General features: G+C 50.9%; 1 protein-coding gene across 1 annotated transcript in view; it reads left to right on the forward strand.

The window, feature by feature from the left end:
- Nucleotides 1-1803: 1803 nt before the first annotated feature.
- Nucleotides 1804-20335, forward strand: part of PITPNM3 (PITPNM family member 3) — a 69224-nt gene continuing 50692 nt past the window's right edge. The window contains 3 exon segments of the mRNA XM_083714416.1: nucleotides 1804-1878; nucleotides 6075-6142; nucleotides 6144-6175. Of these exon segments, the coding sequence (XP_083570542.1) occupies nucleotides 6075-6142; nucleotides 6144-6175 (100 nt within the window). The 5' untranslated portion in view covers nucleotides 1804-1878.

The raw sequence follows: 20335 nt of genomic DNA on the forward strand, positions 1-20335 counted from the left end.
TTAGCAGCCACTCGTAGTAGCCACTCATTTGTCCAAACCTCTTTGAAAGTCATCCAAGTTGATGGTCCCTAAGAGATTCACCCACAGCCTACAGCAGCTGTGATGGTAGTCAGTATGGAAGCCACATGGGGGGGGGTGTTGGGCATGGCAGCTGCCCCAAGCAGGGAGATGTGCAGAGGAAGGGAGCAGCATTTGGGGAAGGGATGCAGCTAAGAAATAGAGGATCATCCAAAATTCAAGTCCTGGAATCTCCAGGTATGGCTGGGAGAGCTTGGAACCCTGGAAAGTCTTTGCTGCCAGTAGGCAGTTGGCTCCTTACCTCTCTCGCCCTGACCTAGCCACTGTGATCCACGCGACGGTCACCTCCAGACTTGATTATTGCAACTTACTCTACATGGGGCTGCCCTTGAGACTGACCCAGAAACTCCAGCGGGTGCAGAATGCCACGGGGTCCTCGCTGTGGGATCACATTCACCCAGTGCTATACCAGCTGCACTGGCTCCCGGTGGAGTACAGAATCAGGTTTAAGGTGCTGGTTTTAACCTTTAAAGCCCAATACGACCTAGGACCCTCGCACCTACGGGAGACCGCCTCTTCTGGTATGTCCCATGGAGGACCTTACGGTCTTCAAATAAAAACATATTGGAGATCCTGGGCCACAGGGAGGTTAGGCTGGCCTCAACCAGAGCCAGGGCTTTTTCGGCTGTGGCCCCAATCTGGTGGAATGCTCTGTCAGAAGAGACTAGAGCCCTGCGGGACTTGACATCTTTCTGCAGGGCCAGCAAGACAGAGCTGTTCCACCAAGTCTTTGGCCAAGGCACAGTCTGACCCCCCTCCTTCTGTATTCCTCATAGAACTCCAGCCCAATGGTTGCCATTAATTTGATTTTAGAATGAATTGATTTTAGAATGTATTTCAATTAATTGATTGTGATTTTATGTAAACCGTGTTGTTTTTATTGTTGTTAGCCGCTCTGAGCCCTGCTTCGTCTAGGGAGGATTATTATTATTACTGAGCTAGATGGGAAACTGGTTTGACTCAGTATAGCAGCTTCCTATGTTCCACCTCATGGTCGGAGATAGGCAGCTGCTGTCAAGCCCGTTTTCCAATGAGGTTGGACCTTGATGCTACCTCGATGGTACAGGTCGAGGGGTGGTGGGGTCTTTGTGGGAGGGAGAGCGGCATCTCTTTCCCAGATAGCTGCTGCTGCGGAGATGCCTTCTCCTTTGGCAAAGGTGCCTCAGTTTCCCTGGCAGAAGGAAGCTGGAACGCTCGACGCAATTTTTGTGAGTGGGGAGGTGAAAGAAGGGGGGGAGTCATTTCCGGAACGACGGGGCGGGGGGGCTGTCTTGTCCTCCGTCCACTGGGCCAATCAGTAGAGATGGGGTGCACATGTTTGCGGGAGGCCTGCACTGCTGATTCCTCGCACCGAGTTCCACCTGTCAGGGATTCTTGAGCTGCGATTCCTGCATGGAAGGGGTTGGACTAGATGAGCCTTGGGGGTCCCTTCGAACTCTACAATTCTATGAGAAACGGCAGGAGCTCCCACCCCCTTGCGCTTTTTAGACGCAGGACTGAGAGCCGGGAATGGGGGATTAGTGGAACCTCACCCACCCCCAAGTTTCTACCCCAGCTCCAGGCACAGCAGGGGCGGGGTATGTGTGTGTCCTCGAAGACAGTTGACCCCCCCCCCGCCACACGCTGCCAATTGGCTGCGGCGCCTTTAAATACGGAGGGGGGGGGGAGCGCGGCGGCGGCGGCGGCGGCGCCTCTCCTTCTCCTTCTCCAGCCCGGGCGAGGAGCGCGACGCAGCTCCAGCGCTGGAGAGCGGAGGGAGGCCGGAGGCGATGGCGACAGACCCGCCGCAGCCGCGCCCAGGTGAGCCGCCACCGCATGGCCCAAAACGGAGGGAGGGGGAGCCTGCTATGGTGGAGCGGCTCCTGAGCACGTGCAGAGCGCGGCGAGACGGGGTAGGCGCCCGACTTGACCTTCTGCATAGCTGGAGCCCCCCGCACCCGCAAGCGGGTCCCGCTGGCAAAGCAGGCGGCGCCCTTGAACAGGGGAGGGGGAAAGCGCCCTGATGGAGCGAGGACGCCAAACATGTGCAGAGGGCCTTCTCTGGAATCGCAGTGAGCTTGGACTCCTCCCTCCTTTAGCCATTGACAGAAATGGTGGTTGCTGCTGCTGCTGCTGCTGCATCTCTCTCTCCCCTCGTAAAATACCCCACCATCCTGGCTGCATCAAGCGCTCTCGGGCCACCATCTCCGCCCCTCATCGCTTCTCCGCCCCCAGGTTCCTTCAGCCCCACGTTGTCTCTACCCCTCGCCGAGCTCTCGTGGTGGTGGGAGTCATAGGAGCCAACTCCCAGGGGCCGAGGTCCCTTCGCTCCCCACCCTAAAATATTTGAGGGGGGTCGGCCCTCCCCCCAAGTTGATGGGCATTGCCATTCAAATAGTGTGGGTGCACCCCGTCATGTGATCAATTATTTTATGCAAGTTGGCACCCCTGGTGGGAGTCTTCTGGAGCACCCACGGCGAATCTCCGGGAAAGAAGGCTAGACTAGCAGCAGCAGCCCCGGCACGACGCCGGGCTCTGGCCAGCAGCCTTTACTCCTTTTCCAGCCTTTGCGGGAGTCCCTCTTCCCCACAGCAGTAAAGGCGTTTTTTTACTCTACCAATCCCCCGATCTTCATTTGGAGGGCCAAAGGAGACGCTTTTCCCGCTGCGTTCTCGCTTTGGGGCCAACTTCGAGTTTCTGCTTGGTGACAGCGGTGCTTGCCCCGCGGAACTCCCTGCTCCGTGAAGTTAGGCAGATTTCTAAACGTTTCCCCATGTTCTTACAGATGTTATATTTACAAAAGGCGCTGACTCCTTGGCCTCATATCTGTTCAGGACAGCTTTTACCTGATATAGTTTTATCCTTCCTTGAATGCTGCTGTGGAATTACTGTGCTGCTTAGCGGTGTATAAATACTTCCGACGTCTTTTCTGCTCTCCCCCCCCCCCCACATGGGTTGCAAAATGCCCTTGTGGGGCCGATCCCCTCTCTCCCTGCTCCTGGAATGAACGAAGCTTGACTAAGCAGACAGGGAGCAAGCTGGCGGGTGTGTGGCGGAAGACCTGTGGTTCTGGCAATTGCAAGGGGACTTCCTGACACTGTTGTGGGTGCTTTGTGCAAGGTTTGGAGCCAGGAGGCCACTGTCCACGGTGGGGCTGCGTGGGGTGGGGGCTGCTTTTGGCGGCAGCGGCGAGGATAAGGCGCCTACCCAGGCCAGCACGGTGTGGTCGGTCTGCCTGCCTGGGCCGAGAGGGCTACTTGCCACGCTGGGCCACAGCTTGCCAGGTCTGTTCTGAGTCTGCCTTGGGCCAGTATCTCCCCAAAGCTCTGGAGAGATGTCTTCCTCTGTTGCGTCCCGTCCATTCTGCTGCTGCTCTGTAGCCTGAGCAGAGGAAATGTTCCAGCGAGTGTGGAAGGAAGGAAGGAAGCCTGCGCTGGCAGGTCTCCTCAGTTCCACCCGCCTGATGCAAAGCCTAATTGGGGATGGGGGTGGTTTGTAGATGCATAATGGCTACGTGCTTCTCTGAGCGCTGGAGAAGTTCTAGCCGTCGCGCCCCTGCTGGGTTTGGCCTCCTCCGGACGAAAGCGGAGGGGGAAGTCAGGCTATCTTTGTAACAGCTGAGCACGGAGGAGGCAAATCCCTCAGCAGGCAGAGTCCCCACTGAGAACCCCCCTCGCCCGCACCCCACGGCTTTCCAACAGGTCTCTGTCTCTCCACAAATTCAGACTATGAAACTGGCTCACGTCTGGGGCTGGGGTCACTTTCCAAACCCCTGGTGGACCCTCCTTTCGAAAAAGCAGAGGGCGAGTGGGGAGAGATTCCTCCTGCTAAAGATCCTTCCTCCTCTTTGGTTTGCTGAGCTCACATCCACCAGTCGCCCTTCCAGAGATCAAGGGGGCCAGGGTCGTAAAAGGTAGCGTTGTTTCCCAGCTGAGCATCCCAAAATAAGAAGCTGGGTTTGCAGGCGTTTCTGCTTAGGGGGGGATCTGGGGACCCTTTCCGCTCTGTCTCCTGCTGCTATTCTCCACCCCCCCCCACCTCTGTCACAGGAGATACTGGATGGGCAGTTCAGCCATGCAGGCATCCTGCTATGGAAGGAGCCCCCATGGACAAGGCTGAGCTGTGGCCCTGGAGCACAATGCAAAGGCTGTGGTTCCCAAAGTGTGTGGTTACATCCCACCCCCTGGAAGGGGGAGAATGGGATTACCTGGGAGGGTGCCAGGAGGGCACTGGAGGTGTCAATGCCTATCAGCCTTGAAAAGCTGGTATCGCTTTGCAGTTGCTGAGTTGATTAAACTAAATGGTTTTAATTGGATTTTGAATGAATGTGCAATTAATTGTTACTCTTTCAAATGTTATTGCATTGCTATCTTTCTCAGACTTCTGAGTAATGTTTCTTATAGGGCAGTGTGCAGGAGTTTAGGGAAGCAAGGGGGCAGTGGGATGAGAAAGGGGTCAGTTGTGTTGGTGCAAGGAGGTCTGTTTCCCATAACTTTACTCTGTCTCTCTGGTTCATCTCTGAGCAGCTGCTGTTTCACGCTAAGGGCTTCCTCCGTCTTCCATCTCATTATTTTGCACCCTAAGTGTGCAATCACCATTCGCTGTCAGTTATAGGATGTCCCTGCGTCATTCCTTTGAAGAACCACATTTGTAGCAAAGAGATGGCCTTTTTCACACACACACACCCCTTTTTTTTTTTTTTTTTTTGCTGCAGGGGAGGATGCCCCCGCCTCCTCCAGCTGTTGCTTTCATGGGGATTGAGCCAACTGGTGTAGGATGAGTGTGCAAGTGTGTCAGGCTACCTGACGATTCTGGGAGCATCATGGGGCCAGGCCGTTGTGGCTGCAGCAGATGTCTTCAGGAGGGCTGGTCCTGATGCAGGGGGTTCCAACCACAAGGAAAGGAATTTGGACTCAAGTTGTTTGATGCTGGATCTGAAAGGGTAGTGGGTGCTCCTAATAGGTTCATCATCAGAGGCTGGCTGGCCATCTCCGCTCCAGGATGCTATAGTAGTGGGTGCATTTCCTGTGCTGCCCAGGGGTTGAGCTGGATGACCTTTGAGGGACCTTCCAACACTGTAATTCTATTGTATTTTTAAAAAGCATTTCTTGTTCATGCCATTAGAGGTCAAGAGCTTAGTCTGTGCTCGTCTGCCTTGCAAAACAAGAAAAGTGGGGGTGGACATCTTCCTCATTTTATTAAATGTTTTCTTTCTTTCTCTTTTTCTTTTAACTAGCTGTCTCCTCCTCCTTGATTCTTGTTTCGAAGGAGGAAGAACAGCTCCTGGGCGAAAGTGCAAAGGAGAAAAAAGCATGCCACATTTTGACTTTTCCGGGATTTCTGGCCAGTCTCTGCCTGGATCCTTGTTGTGGGCTTTCAGGAAGGAGAGCCTCTTTACATAATGTGGCTTTTATTTTATTTTTTGCTCCAAGGGTTTTGCTTTGACCTCGCAGAACAGGAAATACCGCTTGTGCTCCAAACTTTCCTAGGAGGAACGGGAAGGCGGAATCTGCCTGGGCAAAGGAGGGTGGTTGGCTTCTGCCTTGGGGATGGCGACAGCAGAGAGAAAGTGTGTGTGTGTGTGTGTGTGTGTGTGTTGGGCGGGGGGGGGGGGAGAGACAACTCAATCTGTTTCCTGTTAATTTGGATGGAAATGAATTCTTCCTCCAGTAATTGACTGCTAATAGGATTGGACTTGGAAAGCTATTGATGGCTAGATGGCTATGCGCTGCCTCCACAGGCAGCAATGCTCCTGAACACCAGTTGCTGGAAACCACCGGAGGAGAGAATTGGGCTTGCGCTCAGGTCCTGTTTGCGGGTTTCCCCATAACGGGCATCTGGTTGGCCACTGTGAGAACAGGATGCTGAATTAGATAGCACCCCTTTGGCCTGAACCAGCAGGATCATCTTATGTTCTTAAGCTGCACCAGTCGTCCCTAGGTGAAGTCTGCTGAGCCACTGGCCACAAACCCTTAACTGGAATAAATGGGTCATTTCCCTCTCATTGGTCGACACAGATGAGTTTCTACCTGATGAAGAGAGGCAAGAGGAGGGAAGGGGAAAAGAGCAGCAGCCCCCGTCTCCAAAGACAGCATTCCACTTCCCTTTAGACAGGCAGGTAAGGATGGGTGCTTGCAGCCCAAAGGAAGCTCTGCAGTTCTGCCCCTGAGTGCAACCGACCTGCAATGATGTACAAACAAACCACCTTCTGCCCAGCCTGCTGTATCCAACTCCATCACAGACAAATGCACTCGAAATCTTAAGAGCTTGCTGGATTAGGCTGGTGGCCCAGCATCCTGTTCTCACAGTGCCCACCCCCCCCCAGATGCCTATCAGGGGAAGTCTGCAAGCAGCACCTGAGCACAAGAGCCCTTTCCCCTCCTGCATTCTCCAGCTTTTCTCTAGTGGATAGAGAAAAACGCTCCTCCCTCTCTCATCGCACCAGAAATCGCGGGCATCCCATGAAGCTGGACGTTGGAAGGTTCAGGACAAGAAAGAAGAAAGCCTTTCCTCACGCAGAGCAGAGTTAAACTGTGGAACTCCCTCCCACTAGAGGCAGTGTGATGGCCACCAACTTGGATAGCTTTGAAAGAAGGTTAGGCCAGGGCTGGCCCAAGGCATTTTGGCACCACACAACGATGCTCCTCTAAAACGGCCAGGGAAGAAGGCAGGGTGGAGATCCACACCAGGAACCAGAGTGGCGGGAAAGATTCTCAGAAATAGGTGGTGGGAGGAGACTAACAGGGCCTCCTGTTCACAGAGGGGCTGCTGAGAAGGTAAGGTGTGTCCAGCCACTAGCACTGTGGAAGCAGTGCCGGGCAATGCATTCATTGGAGGCTGGACCTGCCACTCCTGTGGATGCTGTCGCCTGAGGCAGTTGCCTCATCTTGCCTCATGGTGGGCCGGCCCTGGGGTAGACAAATCCATGGAGGATGGAGATGGCTGTCAACTAGCCATGGTGGCTGTCTTCCCCCCTCCACAGTCAGATGCAGCAATGCCTATGAATACTGGTTGTTGGAGGGGAGGGTTTCCCATTGGGGGCAGCTGGTTGACTTCTGTGAGTACAGGATGCTGGGCCTCATCTGGGAGGCTCCTTCTTATGTTCTTAAAAGGCAATGAGGACCACCTCTGCCCACCCAAGGAAGTGGAGCCCCACGGAAACCCCCTTGCCATGTTCTGACCCCCTCTCTTTCTGCCCCGCTGCTGTTCTGGGTTTTTAAAAGCCCTCTAGGAAATAAAATGGCAAGGCTTGTTTTGACTGGAGATGGCATAGGGTGTGGACTGATGAGCAATTACTCTCTCCTACCTCCCACTGGAACTCACTGGGTGGGTGGGGAGATTGCCCGCCTCCGCCCTCTGCTGGGCTCAGGGCCAAAGCCTCTAGTGTGTGCTGCGGGTTGATTTAATTTTAAAGACTTTTAAGATGGTTTAATAGGAGGCAGGTTGATTGCATTGCCTTCAGCTCTACAGGGAAGCCCTGGGGACTTGGTGCTGCTGCTGCATGTGGGGACCTCTTGTGGCCCAGCTGGGAAGCACATCCCATGCAGTCGTGAATCCCAGCCTCCCTTTGAAAAGGCCCCAAACTGGCTGCTGGCCTGCCTATTAGGGCAAATCCACCTTTAATGTGCACCCCACACACATTTAAATCATATGACCTCCCCCAAGGAATTCTGGGAATGGTAGGTTGTTAAGGCTACTGGGAATCAAAACTCATTTGAAGGGGCAACTACAGTTACCAGGATTCTTGCGGGGGGGGGGGGCATGATTTTTATTTATATTTATTTCATAAAATTTATACACTGCTTGATTGTAAAAAAACAAAACCCAACAACCCTCAAAGCAGTTTATATATATATAAAATAAGTTTATCACTAAGAGAAACTAACAAATACTTTAAAACTTTCAAAAAGTTAAAATAGCAGTAGACTAAAAACAGATCGAGACTCTCAACAACTTCCTAAACATCTGGACGGAACTGTTTTTAGCCGGTGCTGAAAAGAGTTCAGTGAAGGCACCTGCCTGTTGTCAAGAGGCAGGGAGTTCCAAAGGGCAGGAGCTGCCATACTAAAGGACCAATTGCTTACAAATGTGGAATGGGTATTATGTGGCAGCTGTAACACTGCTCAGTTCTGCTGATTGACATTGTTAAGTAGGTGTATATGGGGTGAGGAGATTTTGCAGGTAAACAAGTCCCATGTTGCTAAGGGCTTTAAATGTGCACCTGATGTTTTTTAAATGTATGGTGTGGATCTGCTCATTGTGTGCATAGTTGCCAGGCTCCCCCTCCAACCCATCACAGTAGCTTGCATGGCCAGTGTTCAGGGATGGTGATGCTGGAGTTGCTGGTGATGGGAGTTGTTGCAGGGGCACATATTCCCCCGCTAGAAAAGGCAGAATGGGGAGGTTGGAAAAGTGGAACCCTATCAGCATTTGCAGGATTTGTTCCTTGCTTTGGTGGTAGAATCAAGTCTGAATCCCTGAATCTTTCAGGGTTTTGTAAAAAAGCAGTTCTAGGCTGGAGGGGGAGAACAGCGATGCCTCTGAACAGTCGTGGAGGTAGCGGGGATAGGGAGAGACTCTTTAAGAAATGGAGGATCCTTTGCCCTGATCGCCACATCAAATTGGGGTTTTGCAGCTAAATTTAGTGCTTTCTGTCTCCCTATGTTTTGGGATGCTTTCTACCTTTGGCCCGCCAGAGGTTGCTAGATTACATTTACAACTCCCATCATGAGAACCTAAGAAGAACCCTGCTGGATCAGGCCAATGGCCCATCTAGCATCCTGTTTCCACAGTGGCCAACTAGATGCCTCTGGGACCCAAAACAGGATTTGAGTATGAGCAACTCTCTCTCTTCTGCCTTGGTCTGACCACACCTGGAGTCTTGTATCCAGTTCTGGGCACCACCATATAAGGAGGATGTTGACAAGCTGGAACGTGTGCAGACGAGGTCAACCGAGCTGACGATAGAAAAGTTTTCTAGTTTCTAAGCTAGCTGACAAAGATTACGAGGAATAAGGTGTGTTGGGTGTGTTTAGCCTGGGGAGAAGAAGACAAGAGAGGTGACATGACAGCCACCTTCCAATATCTCAAGGGCTGTCATGTGGGAAGATGGAGCCAGCTTCTTTTCTCTTGCTCCATAGGGGAGGACTTGAACCAATGGATTCAGTTGACAAGGAAGGAGATTCCGGATCAACATTAAGAAGAACTTTCTGACAGTAAGAGCCATTCAGCTGTGGAACGGGCTCTTTGGGATATTGGATGACAATTTGTCAGGGATTCTGATACCTGCATCGTAGGGTCAGACTAGATGGCCGCTGGGTTCCCTTCCAGCTCTACAGTTCTGTGATTCCCCTTGCATGGTTTCTGGTAACTGATATTCAGGGGGGAAAAACTCTGCCCCAGGGTCAATATCCATGGGGGATGGGAGTCTAGCATCATCTGGGGGGCTCAGATTCCCACCAGTGCCAGTGCTGGGGCTTGTCTCCTTGTGGCTTTCACCCCACCCCCGAATAACATTTAATTTCGTTCTGTATCTCGCTGCCCCAGTTGCATCGCTGCAATGGTGGTGCTCCTGAGCGCCCCCTCCCGCCACCGTCTGCTGGGCATTTTGCCTCCTGCACTAGTGCTGATATTTAAAGGGAGCCCAGTGCGCAGGCGCCTCCCTGCACGGGAGGGAGAAAATAGCTCTGGGAAAATAAACATTAGTTCAGGGTGTTTGGAAGCCTGGCGGCCTGGCTAGACGCCAGTGGCGCTCAGCTCTCTCTCTCTATCTCCTGGCTGGCATTGTGTCCGTCAGCGGAGCGAGCTCTGAAGGAGGCGCCTTGTCTGCCCAAGGCAGAAAATGAGGCGTGGGGCTTCTGGAGAGTCTGTGACCTTCTCCATCCCGAAGGAGTTTGAGCAGCCTCCTTTGTGTCTCCCTTGACAGCCGCCTTCAAAGGGAAGGTCGATGGGCCGCTTGCAATAGCTAAACAGGCTTTGCACCCTCTCCAGAAACTTGGAAGGATTTTAAAACAGGATTGGACACATTCACGGAGGCCGAGAAGGCTGCTGCTAGCCATGATGGCAATGCTTTTCTGCCTCCACAGGCGGAACAATGCTTCTGAATACCAGTTGCTAGGAGGGGGGTGGGTCTTGTGCTTGTGGGTTTCCCATAAGGGGCATCTGGTTGGCAACTTTGAGAACAGGGTGCTGGATGAGAAGGGCCACTGGCCTAATCCAGGGAGGACTCTTCTGATGCTCTTATAGAACCTTCAGGCCCAGAGGCAGTCTTTCTAGATTCCTAGATTGTTAGATGAGTGGGAAGCAGCATAATTTTTTAAAAAATCATGAAATTGTGCAGGGCATAATCTTTTGTAATACCAGAACGCTCGGACATCTAATGAAGCTGAATATTGGGAGATTCAGGACAGACAAAATAAAGTCCATGCAGTGCAGACTTAATCTGTGGAACTCCCTCCCACAGGAGGCAGTGATGGCCACCAACTTGGATGGCTTTAGGAAAAGGTAAAGGGACCCCTGACCTTTAGGTCTAGTCGTGGCCGACTCTGGGGTTGCGGCACTCATCTCGCTTTACTGGCCAAGGGAGCTGGCGTACAGCTTCCGGGTCATGTGGCTAGTATGACTAAGCCGCTTCTGGTGAACCAGAGCAGCCCATGGAAACGCCGTTTACCTTCCTGCAGGAGTGGTACCTATTTATCTACTTGCACGCTGACATGTTTTCGAACTGCTAGGTTGGCAGGAGCAGGGACCGAGCAACGGGAGCTCAGCCCGTCGCGGGGATTCAAACTGCTGACCTTCTGATCGGCAAGTCCTAGGCTCTGTGGTTTAACCCACAGTGCCACCCGTGTCATGGATGGCTTTAGAAGGGAGTTAAACAAATTCTTGGAGGAGGAGAGGCTATCAATGGCTACTTGCCATGATGGGTATGCACTGCATCCATCATCTGAAGCAGGGATGCTTCTGAATACCAGTTGCTGGAAGACACAGGAAGGGAGAGTGGTGGTCTTCTGCTTCAGTCCTGCTTGTGGGCTTTGCTTTGGGCTAGCTGGTTGGTCAGTATGCTGGGCCAGATGGCCTTATCCAGCAGGGCACTTGTTAGGAGCAAATGTCCACACAGAGCCAGAAAGACCTGGAAATGCTTGGTTCATGAAGCCCATTCATCCGAACTGCGCATGTGTTGAAAGTGAAATACTACATTTTGTGCAGAACCACATAAAACATATTTATTTCATTCAATTCATACACTGTTTGATTGCAAAAACAAACAAACCTCAAAGCAGTGTACAAAAAGGCAAAATAAGACAACAAAGAGAGAGAAAATTACAGTGGCTTAAAGCATGCAAAAAGTTTAAAGAATAAAAGGGATCAAAATTCATACCAGCTTTCTAAACTAGTCTGAATGAGAATGTGTTGAGCAGGTGCCCCAAAGAGAACAGCGAAGGCGCCTGCTTGATTTCAATAGACAGGGAGTTCCAAAGTGTAGATGCCGCCACACTAAATTGTAGAGGATGCCCCCTTTCCAGTGGCTTTCCCCCTCCTGTCGTAGGCCCTGCCAGGGACAAAAGAAGGGGTGCTTTGCTTTCCTTTCTTCCTCCCCTCTCCTCCCTCTCCCCCTCCTTCCCTGCCCCCTCTGAACTGGGAGTGAAGCTGCATCACCAGCACCCGAATTAGCCCCTGATGTCACCCTGGAAGTTGGCGCTGTGCTCCAGAACGCAGCCACTCCTTGCGTCAGCCTCGGCTCATTGACATTCTCTCCGGTGCTTCCCTCTCCCCTCCTCAGCATGCGCCGTTGCTGCCAGGTCTATTTTTAGCTCCACAGGTTTGAGCAGAATGAGGCCTCTCCATCACAACTTCACCCTCCCCGACTTCTGCTTGCCTCTTCCCCGTGTTCAAGACAGGGGAGGAGACTCCACACACACTCTTAGTGTTTATTTATTGCCTTGAGAGCTCCAACTTTTCTCCCCAAGGAGCTCCAGGCGGTGTACGTGGTTCTTCCCCCCATCTCAATTAAACCCCACAGCAAACCTGTGAGGTGGGCTAGGCTGAGAGGCAGCAACTGTCTCCCCAAGGTAACCAAGCGAGCTTCATGGCAGAGTGGTGGATTTGAACCCTGATCTCTCCCAGGTCCTAGTCCAACACTCTGACTGATACCAATGGGAACATGTGAGTCAGTTGTGACTTACAGTGGTACCTCGGGTTAAGAACTTAATTCGTTCTGGAGGTCTGTTCTTAACCTGAAACAGTTCTTAACCTGAAGCACCACTTTAGCTAATGGGGCCTCCTGCTGCTGCCGCACTGCCGGAGCACGATTTCTGTTCTCATCCTGAAGCAAAGTTCTTAACCCGAGGTACTATTTCTGGGTTAGCGGAGTCTGTAACCTCAAGTGTATTTAACCTGAAGCGTATGTAACCCAAGGTACCACTGTATTTGTCAATGGTAAAAATTAAGCACTGAAAGAGGATAGGATAACTATCATTCTTTCCTTAGCAGTGTTAAGGACCCTGAAGTCTCTCCCTCCCCCATCCGCAATATATATCCTGCAATTAAGAAGCCCATTATGTGCTTGTGGGGTCCTCCCCCCCCCCCACATCTCCCTGTTGTAATGCAGAATAGCATCCTTGCCAAGTCTGGATGGTCCTGAGATGAGAGTTCAGAAATCACCAGAGAGTTTTTAAAATTTTGCATGGCCCAGAGAGAGTGCTTGTTCTCTTGTAAGCAGGCCAGTGCAGACCTTGCCTGAGGTCTAGGATGGGAGTCTTGTTCTTGGCATGATGGCATAAGTCATGGGTAGGCAAACTAAGGCCTGGGGCTGGATCCGGCCCAATCGCCTTCTAAATCCAGCCCGCCGGATCTGGGAATCAGTGTGTTTTTACATGAGTAGAATGTGAGCTTTTATTTAAAATGCATCTCTGGGTTATTTGTGGGGCATAGGAATTCGTTCTCCCCCCCTCTTTCCCCCCCAAAATATAGTCTGGTCCTCTACAAGGTCTGAGGGACAGTGGACCAGCCCCCCGCTGAAAAAGTTTGCGTAAGTCCAGCAGGGCTCCCCAGCCGGCTGAGTCCTCAGAGGCTCAGAGCAAGTGGACCTGGCTGCCCACCCCTCTGCAAGGGTATGTAAGGACATGGTCATCTTGTGGAGCTCAGGTGGACATCCAATCTTGTTGAATGGTTTGAAGAGTCATCTTTGGCTGTTGAGGTCAAAGGCCTTTGTCAAGTCTATGAAGGCGATGTATGAGGGGCATCTCTGCTCTGGGCATTCCTCCTGCAGCTGCTGCAGTGAGAAAATCATGTCGACTGTTAACCTCTGAGCTCAAAAGCCTCATTATGACTCAGGATAGACCCTGTCAGCGAGTGACTGTAATCTGTTGAGAACTTCACTGGGCAAAGGATTTCCCCACAGTACTCAGCAGGGAGATCCCATGTTACAGTCATGGCAGTCCCCTTTGTTCTTATAGAGCAGTGTTTCCCAAACTAGAGTCCCCAAAACGGCTGGTCTTTGGACTACAATTACCACCATCCCTAGCTAGCAGGACTAGTGGTGAGGAATCATAGGAACTGTAGTCCAAAAACAGCTGGAGACCCAAATTTGGCTGGTAATGGCTACTAGTCATGATGGCTCTGGTCTGCCTGCAAAGTCAAGACAGCAGTGCTTCTGAATGCTGGAAACCACAGGAGGGGGAGAAGGCTCGCATCCTGCTTTCCGGTTTTCCACTGGGGCTTCTAGTTGGCCACTGTGTGGAGAGGGTGCTGTGTGAAGACAGAATGCTGTCCAGGGTTGTAAAGACTGCGGAGAGAATAGCGCAGGATAGCGCAGGATAGCACAGGATAGCGCAGACTGCGGAGAGAATAGCGCAGAATAGCGCAGAAAAGCTGCAGAGATAGTGCAGGATAGTGCACACCCCGGAAATGATCTCTTTCAGCTTCTGCCTTCTGGAAGAAGGTGCAGGGTTATAAAGACTAGGACTAGCCGCCTGAGAAACAGTTTCTATCCAAATGCGATTTTGGTTTTAAACGCAGTGTAAGGTAGTCTCTATGAGAGTATATTGTATTCAATTATGGGGTATCAGAGTTTTTAGGGGCTAACCAGGCTGGGATAGTTGGGATATCAGGCTTGTTGGTTTTTGAATGTCTGGTGTAGATTTTTTCAATTTTGTTGTTCTGTATGGGACAATGACAATAAAGATTGTCATTGACAAAGACAATGACAATTGTATTGTATCATATCGTATCATATCGACTAGATTAGCCATTGGCTGGAACCATTGGGCTCCTTTTCATGGGGGCAGAGCTGCATTGCAGAGCCCCTGAATAAATGCCTGCCCAGCTCAGCTCTCAGGATCTCCACAGTTGGGCACTTTCCGCATGTTGGCAAATGCCCAGAAAATTACTTTTAATGTGGCTTGCAAGGACCTGATTGCATCCAGGTGTGGGCCACAGCCAGAAAATGATATTTGGCATAGAGGCTGACCTTTAATTAATTGGATGCAGCATGATATAATTGAATGATAGAATAGTAGAGTTGAAAGGGATCCCGAGGGTCATCTCGTCCAATCCCCTACAATATAGCTAGTGCCCAGGCTTGACATACATCAGGACAATTCCTCACATGTAAAAATGTAAAAATGACGTTGGGGGGAATTTTGCTAAACTGGCAAAATGTCAGGGGAAACCCAGGTGTATGGCAATGCGGAAACAGCTCCGAAAGCTTCAACATCAGTACGTTATTGGGGGAGATTTTGCTCAAAAGTTTGGGTTTGTCCGCATAAAAAGCTCAACAATTTGGCTGGTTTCCTAAACTTTGTGGATGTGGAACTTTGTGGAAACTTTGTGGTTTCCTAAACTTTTCCAACTTTGTGGATGTCGTGAATGCCAGGAATTTTACTTTCTGAAATATGGCAACCCTACTAGTGCCTATCAAGGGGAAATTCACGTGGCTGCCAGGTAATAAGAAGGGCCAGGGCGGTGGGATTGTCCAGCTACCAGCTTCAAAATTCTACCCTGGTTGCCTCTAGGGTTTCTGGGCTAGTTGTTTGTCATGGTTTGCAAAGCCCTTGATGGTTTGGGCTCCAAATATCCGCAGGGCTCCCACCCCAGCTCCAAAACCAGATGGATCTATTCTTAGTACTGCTGTGTGTATTGGGGGGAGGGGGCTCTGTTCATACTCTCTGCCAGGATTTGGGGTGGGGGGCCTCTTTTCCATGGCTCTGGAACATGAGTAGGCAAACTAAGGCCGGGGGCCAAATCCGGCCCAATCGCTTTCTAAATGTGGCTGGGATTTAGACGGTCCGGGAATTGGCGTCTTTGTACATGAGTAGAATGTGTCCTTTTATTTAAAATGCATCTCTGGGTTATTTGTGGGGCCTGCCTGGTGTTTTTACATGGGTAGAATGTGTGATTTTATTTAAAATGTATCTCTGGGTTATTTGTGGGGCATAGGAATTCATTCTCCCCCCCCCAAAAAAAAATATAGTCTGGCCCCCTACAAGGTCTGAGGGACAGTGGACCGGCCTACTGCTGAAAAAGTTTGCTGACCCCTGCTCTGGAATGATCCCACCTCTCTTCTGCATTTGAAACAGACCTCTTCAAATATCTGAAGGACTGTCATGAAGGAGATGGAGAAAGTCTGTTTTCTGCTGCTCCAGACGAGAGGACCCAAACCAGTGGATTCAAATGGCAAAGAAATGAGATTCTGACTAAACGTTAGGAAAAGCTCTCTGACAGCAGGAGCTGTTCAACAGCAGAACGGACTTCTCTGGAAGGTAGTGGACTCTTCTTCCTTGGAGGTTTTGTAAGAGTTCAATGGCCACCAGTTGTGGATTCTTTAGCTGTGATTCCTGCATTGCTGGGGGTTGGCCTGGATGACCTTTGGGGGTCCCTTCCAACTCAACTCTATGAGTCTATGAAAAAAGGGCTGGAATCAGCCAGTTGGGCCTGTGTCTTTTGCCTTCAGTTCTTCTCTCTCTCTCTCTCTCTCTCTCTCTCTCTCCACCCCCCCCCCCCAGCGATGGCAATGCCTCCTTCCGGAAATGATGATGGGCTCCCTTGCAAAGGCAGGGATACCGGGGCTTGGCCCCCCCAGCAGGGTTAGTTCTGCCCATCAGGGGTTCCATCTAATAGCAGCAGCGTGGCTTTTTTTGCAGGGAAAGGAGAGAAAGAGATCCATTTGGGGGATGAGTCATCCAGCGAGCAGCTCCACAAGCCGCCGCCCTCCCCTTCTTCTTCTTGCCTGTTTTGAATTCCCAGGCGAGGGCGGAGGTGAGCCTGGAGCCTGAGCTAATCGCCACAGCAGGGAACGCTTTTCCCTCTCAGGGGAAAGAAAGGAGGAGCAGGAGGCAGAAGCCTCTCGTCCCAGTCCACCTCCTTGAGGAAGGAGGGCTTTTAGCATTTCAAAGGAACTAGGAGGCTTTTTGAGGAGAGAGAGCAATCCTGAGTGCCTAATGGAAGGTTTCATCTCAGGTGTCCATGCACAATTTGGTTTGGTACCGTGAGGGAGAGAGAGTGAGAGGCAGTGGTGGTGTAGTGGTTAGAGCACCAGTCTAAGACCTGGGAGAGACCAGGGTTCAAATCCCCACTTGGCCACAAAGCTCACTGGGTGGCTTTGGGGGCCAGTCACTGCCTCTCGACCTAACCTACCTCACAGGGCTGTTGTGAGGATAAAATAGGAAAGAACCATGGGCCCCAATTTGCTCTTCTTGGAGAAAAAGGTGGGACAGAAATGTAATGATGGGCTAGCCCTCCTCTGCAGACCCAATCTTTGTGGCTTGGGGCCTAGAACATGCCCTCCCCACTGTTCAATGTGCCCAGACCATCATCAAACCATAGAACCGAAGAGTTGGAAAGCACCCCAAAGGCCATCTAGTCCAACCCCGTGCAATGCAGGAACCACAGCTAAAGAATCCCTGACAGGTGGCTGCCTAAGGTCTGTTTAAAAACCTCCAAGGAAGGACAGTCCCATGTGGCCCGTTCTACTATCGAACAGCTCTTGCTGTCAGAAAGCTTTAATCAGAATCTCCTTTCTAGCAATTTGAATTCATTGGTTCAGGTTCCCCTCCTCAGGAGCAGAGGGAAGCAAGCTTTCTCCATCTTCCCAAGGACAGCCCTTCAGATATTTGAAGGTGGCTATCAGATCACCTCTCGGTTTCCAGGCTAAACATCCCCAACTCCCTCAACTGTTCCTCATCAGGCTTGGTTTCCAGACCCTTGGCTATCTTGCTCTCCCTCCTCAACACACTTTCTAGCTTGTCAATATCCTCCTTAAATTATGATGCTCAGAACTAGACACAGGACTCCAGCTGTGGTCTGTCCAAGGCAGAATAGAAAGCACATCAAAGTGCAAGTAGAGAAATAGGTACCGCTCCGGCGGGAAGGTAAACAGTGTTTCCGTGCACTGTTCTGGTTTTGACAGAAGCGGCTTAGTCATGCTGGCCACGTGACCTGGAAGCTGTCTGCGGACAAACGCCGGCTCCCTTGGCCAGTAAAGCGAGATGAGTGCCGCAACCCCAGAGTTGTCTGCGACTGGACTTAACGGTCAGGGGTCCCTTTACCTTTACCTTTATAATCCCCCTCTGTTCCCGCCCCCTTCCTTCAGCTCTGTCTGACAGTTGGATGCAGGGAGAAGAGAGTGTTATGGTTGCCTAGCAACCAGAGGGATGGTGGTGGTCTTCCTTTGCTTTCCTGGCATCTCCTGTGACCATTTGGTTTGCAGGTAAGCAAATGCTCCTCCGCCCCAAAGCTACCGCCATCCCTGCTGTGGTCAAAGGACAGGTGTGAGGCCAAAGCTGAGGCTGAACGCTTGAAGTTTCTGGACAGGTAAAAGAAAGTCATTCATGCAACACATAGTTAAACTATGGAACTCCCTCCCACAGGAGTTAGCCACCAACTTGGATGGATTGAAAAGAGAATTGAACAAATTCATGGAGGAGGAGAGGGCTATTGATGGCTACTGCCTACGATGGCTATGCTCAACCTCCACGGTCTGAGGCAGCAGTTGGGAATCACAAGAAGGGAGAGTGCTGCCCTTGGGCTCAAGTCCTGCTTGCAGGTTTCCCACAGACATTCTGGGCAGCCACTGTGAGAGCAGGATGCTGGACTAGATGGGTTCCTGGACTGATCTATCAGCCAGGCTATTCTTAGGTTTTTAAAGGCCACCCAAACAGGGCAACTGTTTCTCTAATTGCTCTAGCAGAAGAACAATCAAGCCTTCACCTTGTGGTTAGCATAAAAGTTTGCTTAGGTCAGCTGTTGTGTCAGAGGAGACACAGCGGTTGGCTGTGGTGGTCTTTATTTTCATGTGTGAGTGGGGTGGGTGGGTATTTTGGATCAGGTTAGCCATATTGATTTGTATGCCGTTGGTGGATTTTTGTCATTGTACAAAACAGCTTTTATGACAAAGTTATTACCACCTGGTTAATAAGATACTGCAAGAAGTTAGCTTTGCAAGAAAAACACAGGATAATAGCATTGCCAGTCAAACATTCCAGACTCCCATTCAAATATTCATCCTCTTTCTTTCGTTGAGTTTCTTCTCTTTCTTTTTTGCACACTCCAAAGGAGACATGGTCTTAAGATAGAAATAGGCTGAGGCCATAATAGAGTCCAAGTTCCTTGGTGATCAGAGACCCAGACATTCTGCTTCCACACTGCAAGGGCTCCCTTACCCCCTACATATGGGGGGCTGAAGCTGGCATTGGCTTTCAAGGCTGGGGAATGCAGAGGGCAAGCGGGCGATTCAAAGGAGCACTGCTGGGAGGGAGGCCTAAACATTTATCCTCATCAGGCGCAGCACTCAATTAGTCGAGGCTTCGTCAGCTTAATTTGAAGGGGCTCCGTGTGTGTCTGGGAACACTTAAGGCTAAGTGGACTTTATTCAATGGAGCCAAGCGATTAAGCTGAGTTCTGTGCCTGCCAGGCAAAACGGTCGAGATATTGGATCCATGACTGCCGCATTCATTAGCCATAATTAGACAACTTGCATTTATAAAATCCTATAGGCATTAAGTGGGCTTATCAGGAGGAGTGGGAACAGTGAGACTGTCGAAGGAGGAAGGCTACCTAATGGCTGGCCTGGCTGTGCCAGTAATGGCATGGGGGCTTCTTGGGGGAGTTTTCAGATTTTCCCTTGCATCTGCCGAGTCTCTGAGCCCGAACAGGGTGTTTGTTTGGCCTGTTCTGGTTGCAGGGCTCTTCTTAGTTTCTTAGGATTGCTAAATGGAGCCTCCATGGACAGAGCTGGTCTACCTTAGAATGGTGGAGAACAAGACTGGGTTTCCCATTTGGCCACTGTGAGGGCAGGATCCATCAGGCTCTTCCTATGGTCTTAGGACAGACTCTGAGTCATGTCTGATCCACTGAAGGAGGTGGTAACTGAAATGTTTTTCTCCCAGAGTGTCATATATCTGCCTTGTTAGTCATCCTACTTAATCTACAAGCATTTTTACCTCTTAGCTAAAGAGACTCCTCCAGTGATTTGCAAGAATCATGCATTGCAAGCCACCAGAGGGCTTTTTAAAGTCTTGCACAGATACACACCTAATAAATTCTAAGCAGGAATGAGCACTGTTGGCCGTTTCCAGAGAATTCTGACTTGCCACAGTGTTTGCACACAAGGGGTGAGTTGTTGGCTGTGGAGATGATAAAAGATTCATCTTCTTGGCGGCTCTTGCTGCTTTCCATCACTGATGATTGTGCTTATTGTATGAGTAATGATTTGCCCCTTGTTTATTTCTTTGGGTGCCTGACGTTTGGGCTGGAAACCAAACTTCCAAATCATATACATTAATAGAGGAGAAGCCAGCTTGGGGTTCGAGTTTCTAGCTGTCTGTATTGTTTGTTGCATTTATCTCCCAACTTTTTCTCCAAGGAGCTCAAGGTGGCAATACATAGTTTGTCCTGCCTCCTCATTTAATCTTCACAACAACCCTGTGAGGTAGGCTAGTCTGAGAGGTGGTGACTGGCCCATGGTCACTCCATGAGCTTCAGAGTTGCTTCCAAACTCTGCCCCTCCCCTGGGCTGCCTTCCTTTTCTGGGATGGATGTGTAGAACAGATGCAGAGCCTGCTGGATCAGGCCCATGGCCCATCTAGCCCAGCATCCTATCCTCCCAGTGGCCTATTGTGGGAAACTGGCAAGTAGGATCCGAGCACAAGAGCCCTTTCCAGCAACTGGTATTCAGATGCATGGCTGCAGAGCAAAGCCATCATAGCTAGTATCCATCAATAGCCCTCTGCTGGGAGCCAGTGTGGTGTAGTGGTTAAGAGCGGTGGACTCGTAATCTGGTGAA

Source organism: Podarcis gaigeae (assembly GCF_964106915.1).
Source record: "Podarcis gaigeae genome assembly, chromosome: 15".
NCBI classification, from domain to species: Eukaryota; Metazoa; Chordata; class Lepidosauria; order Squamata; family Lacertidae; genus Podarcis; species Podarcis gaigeae.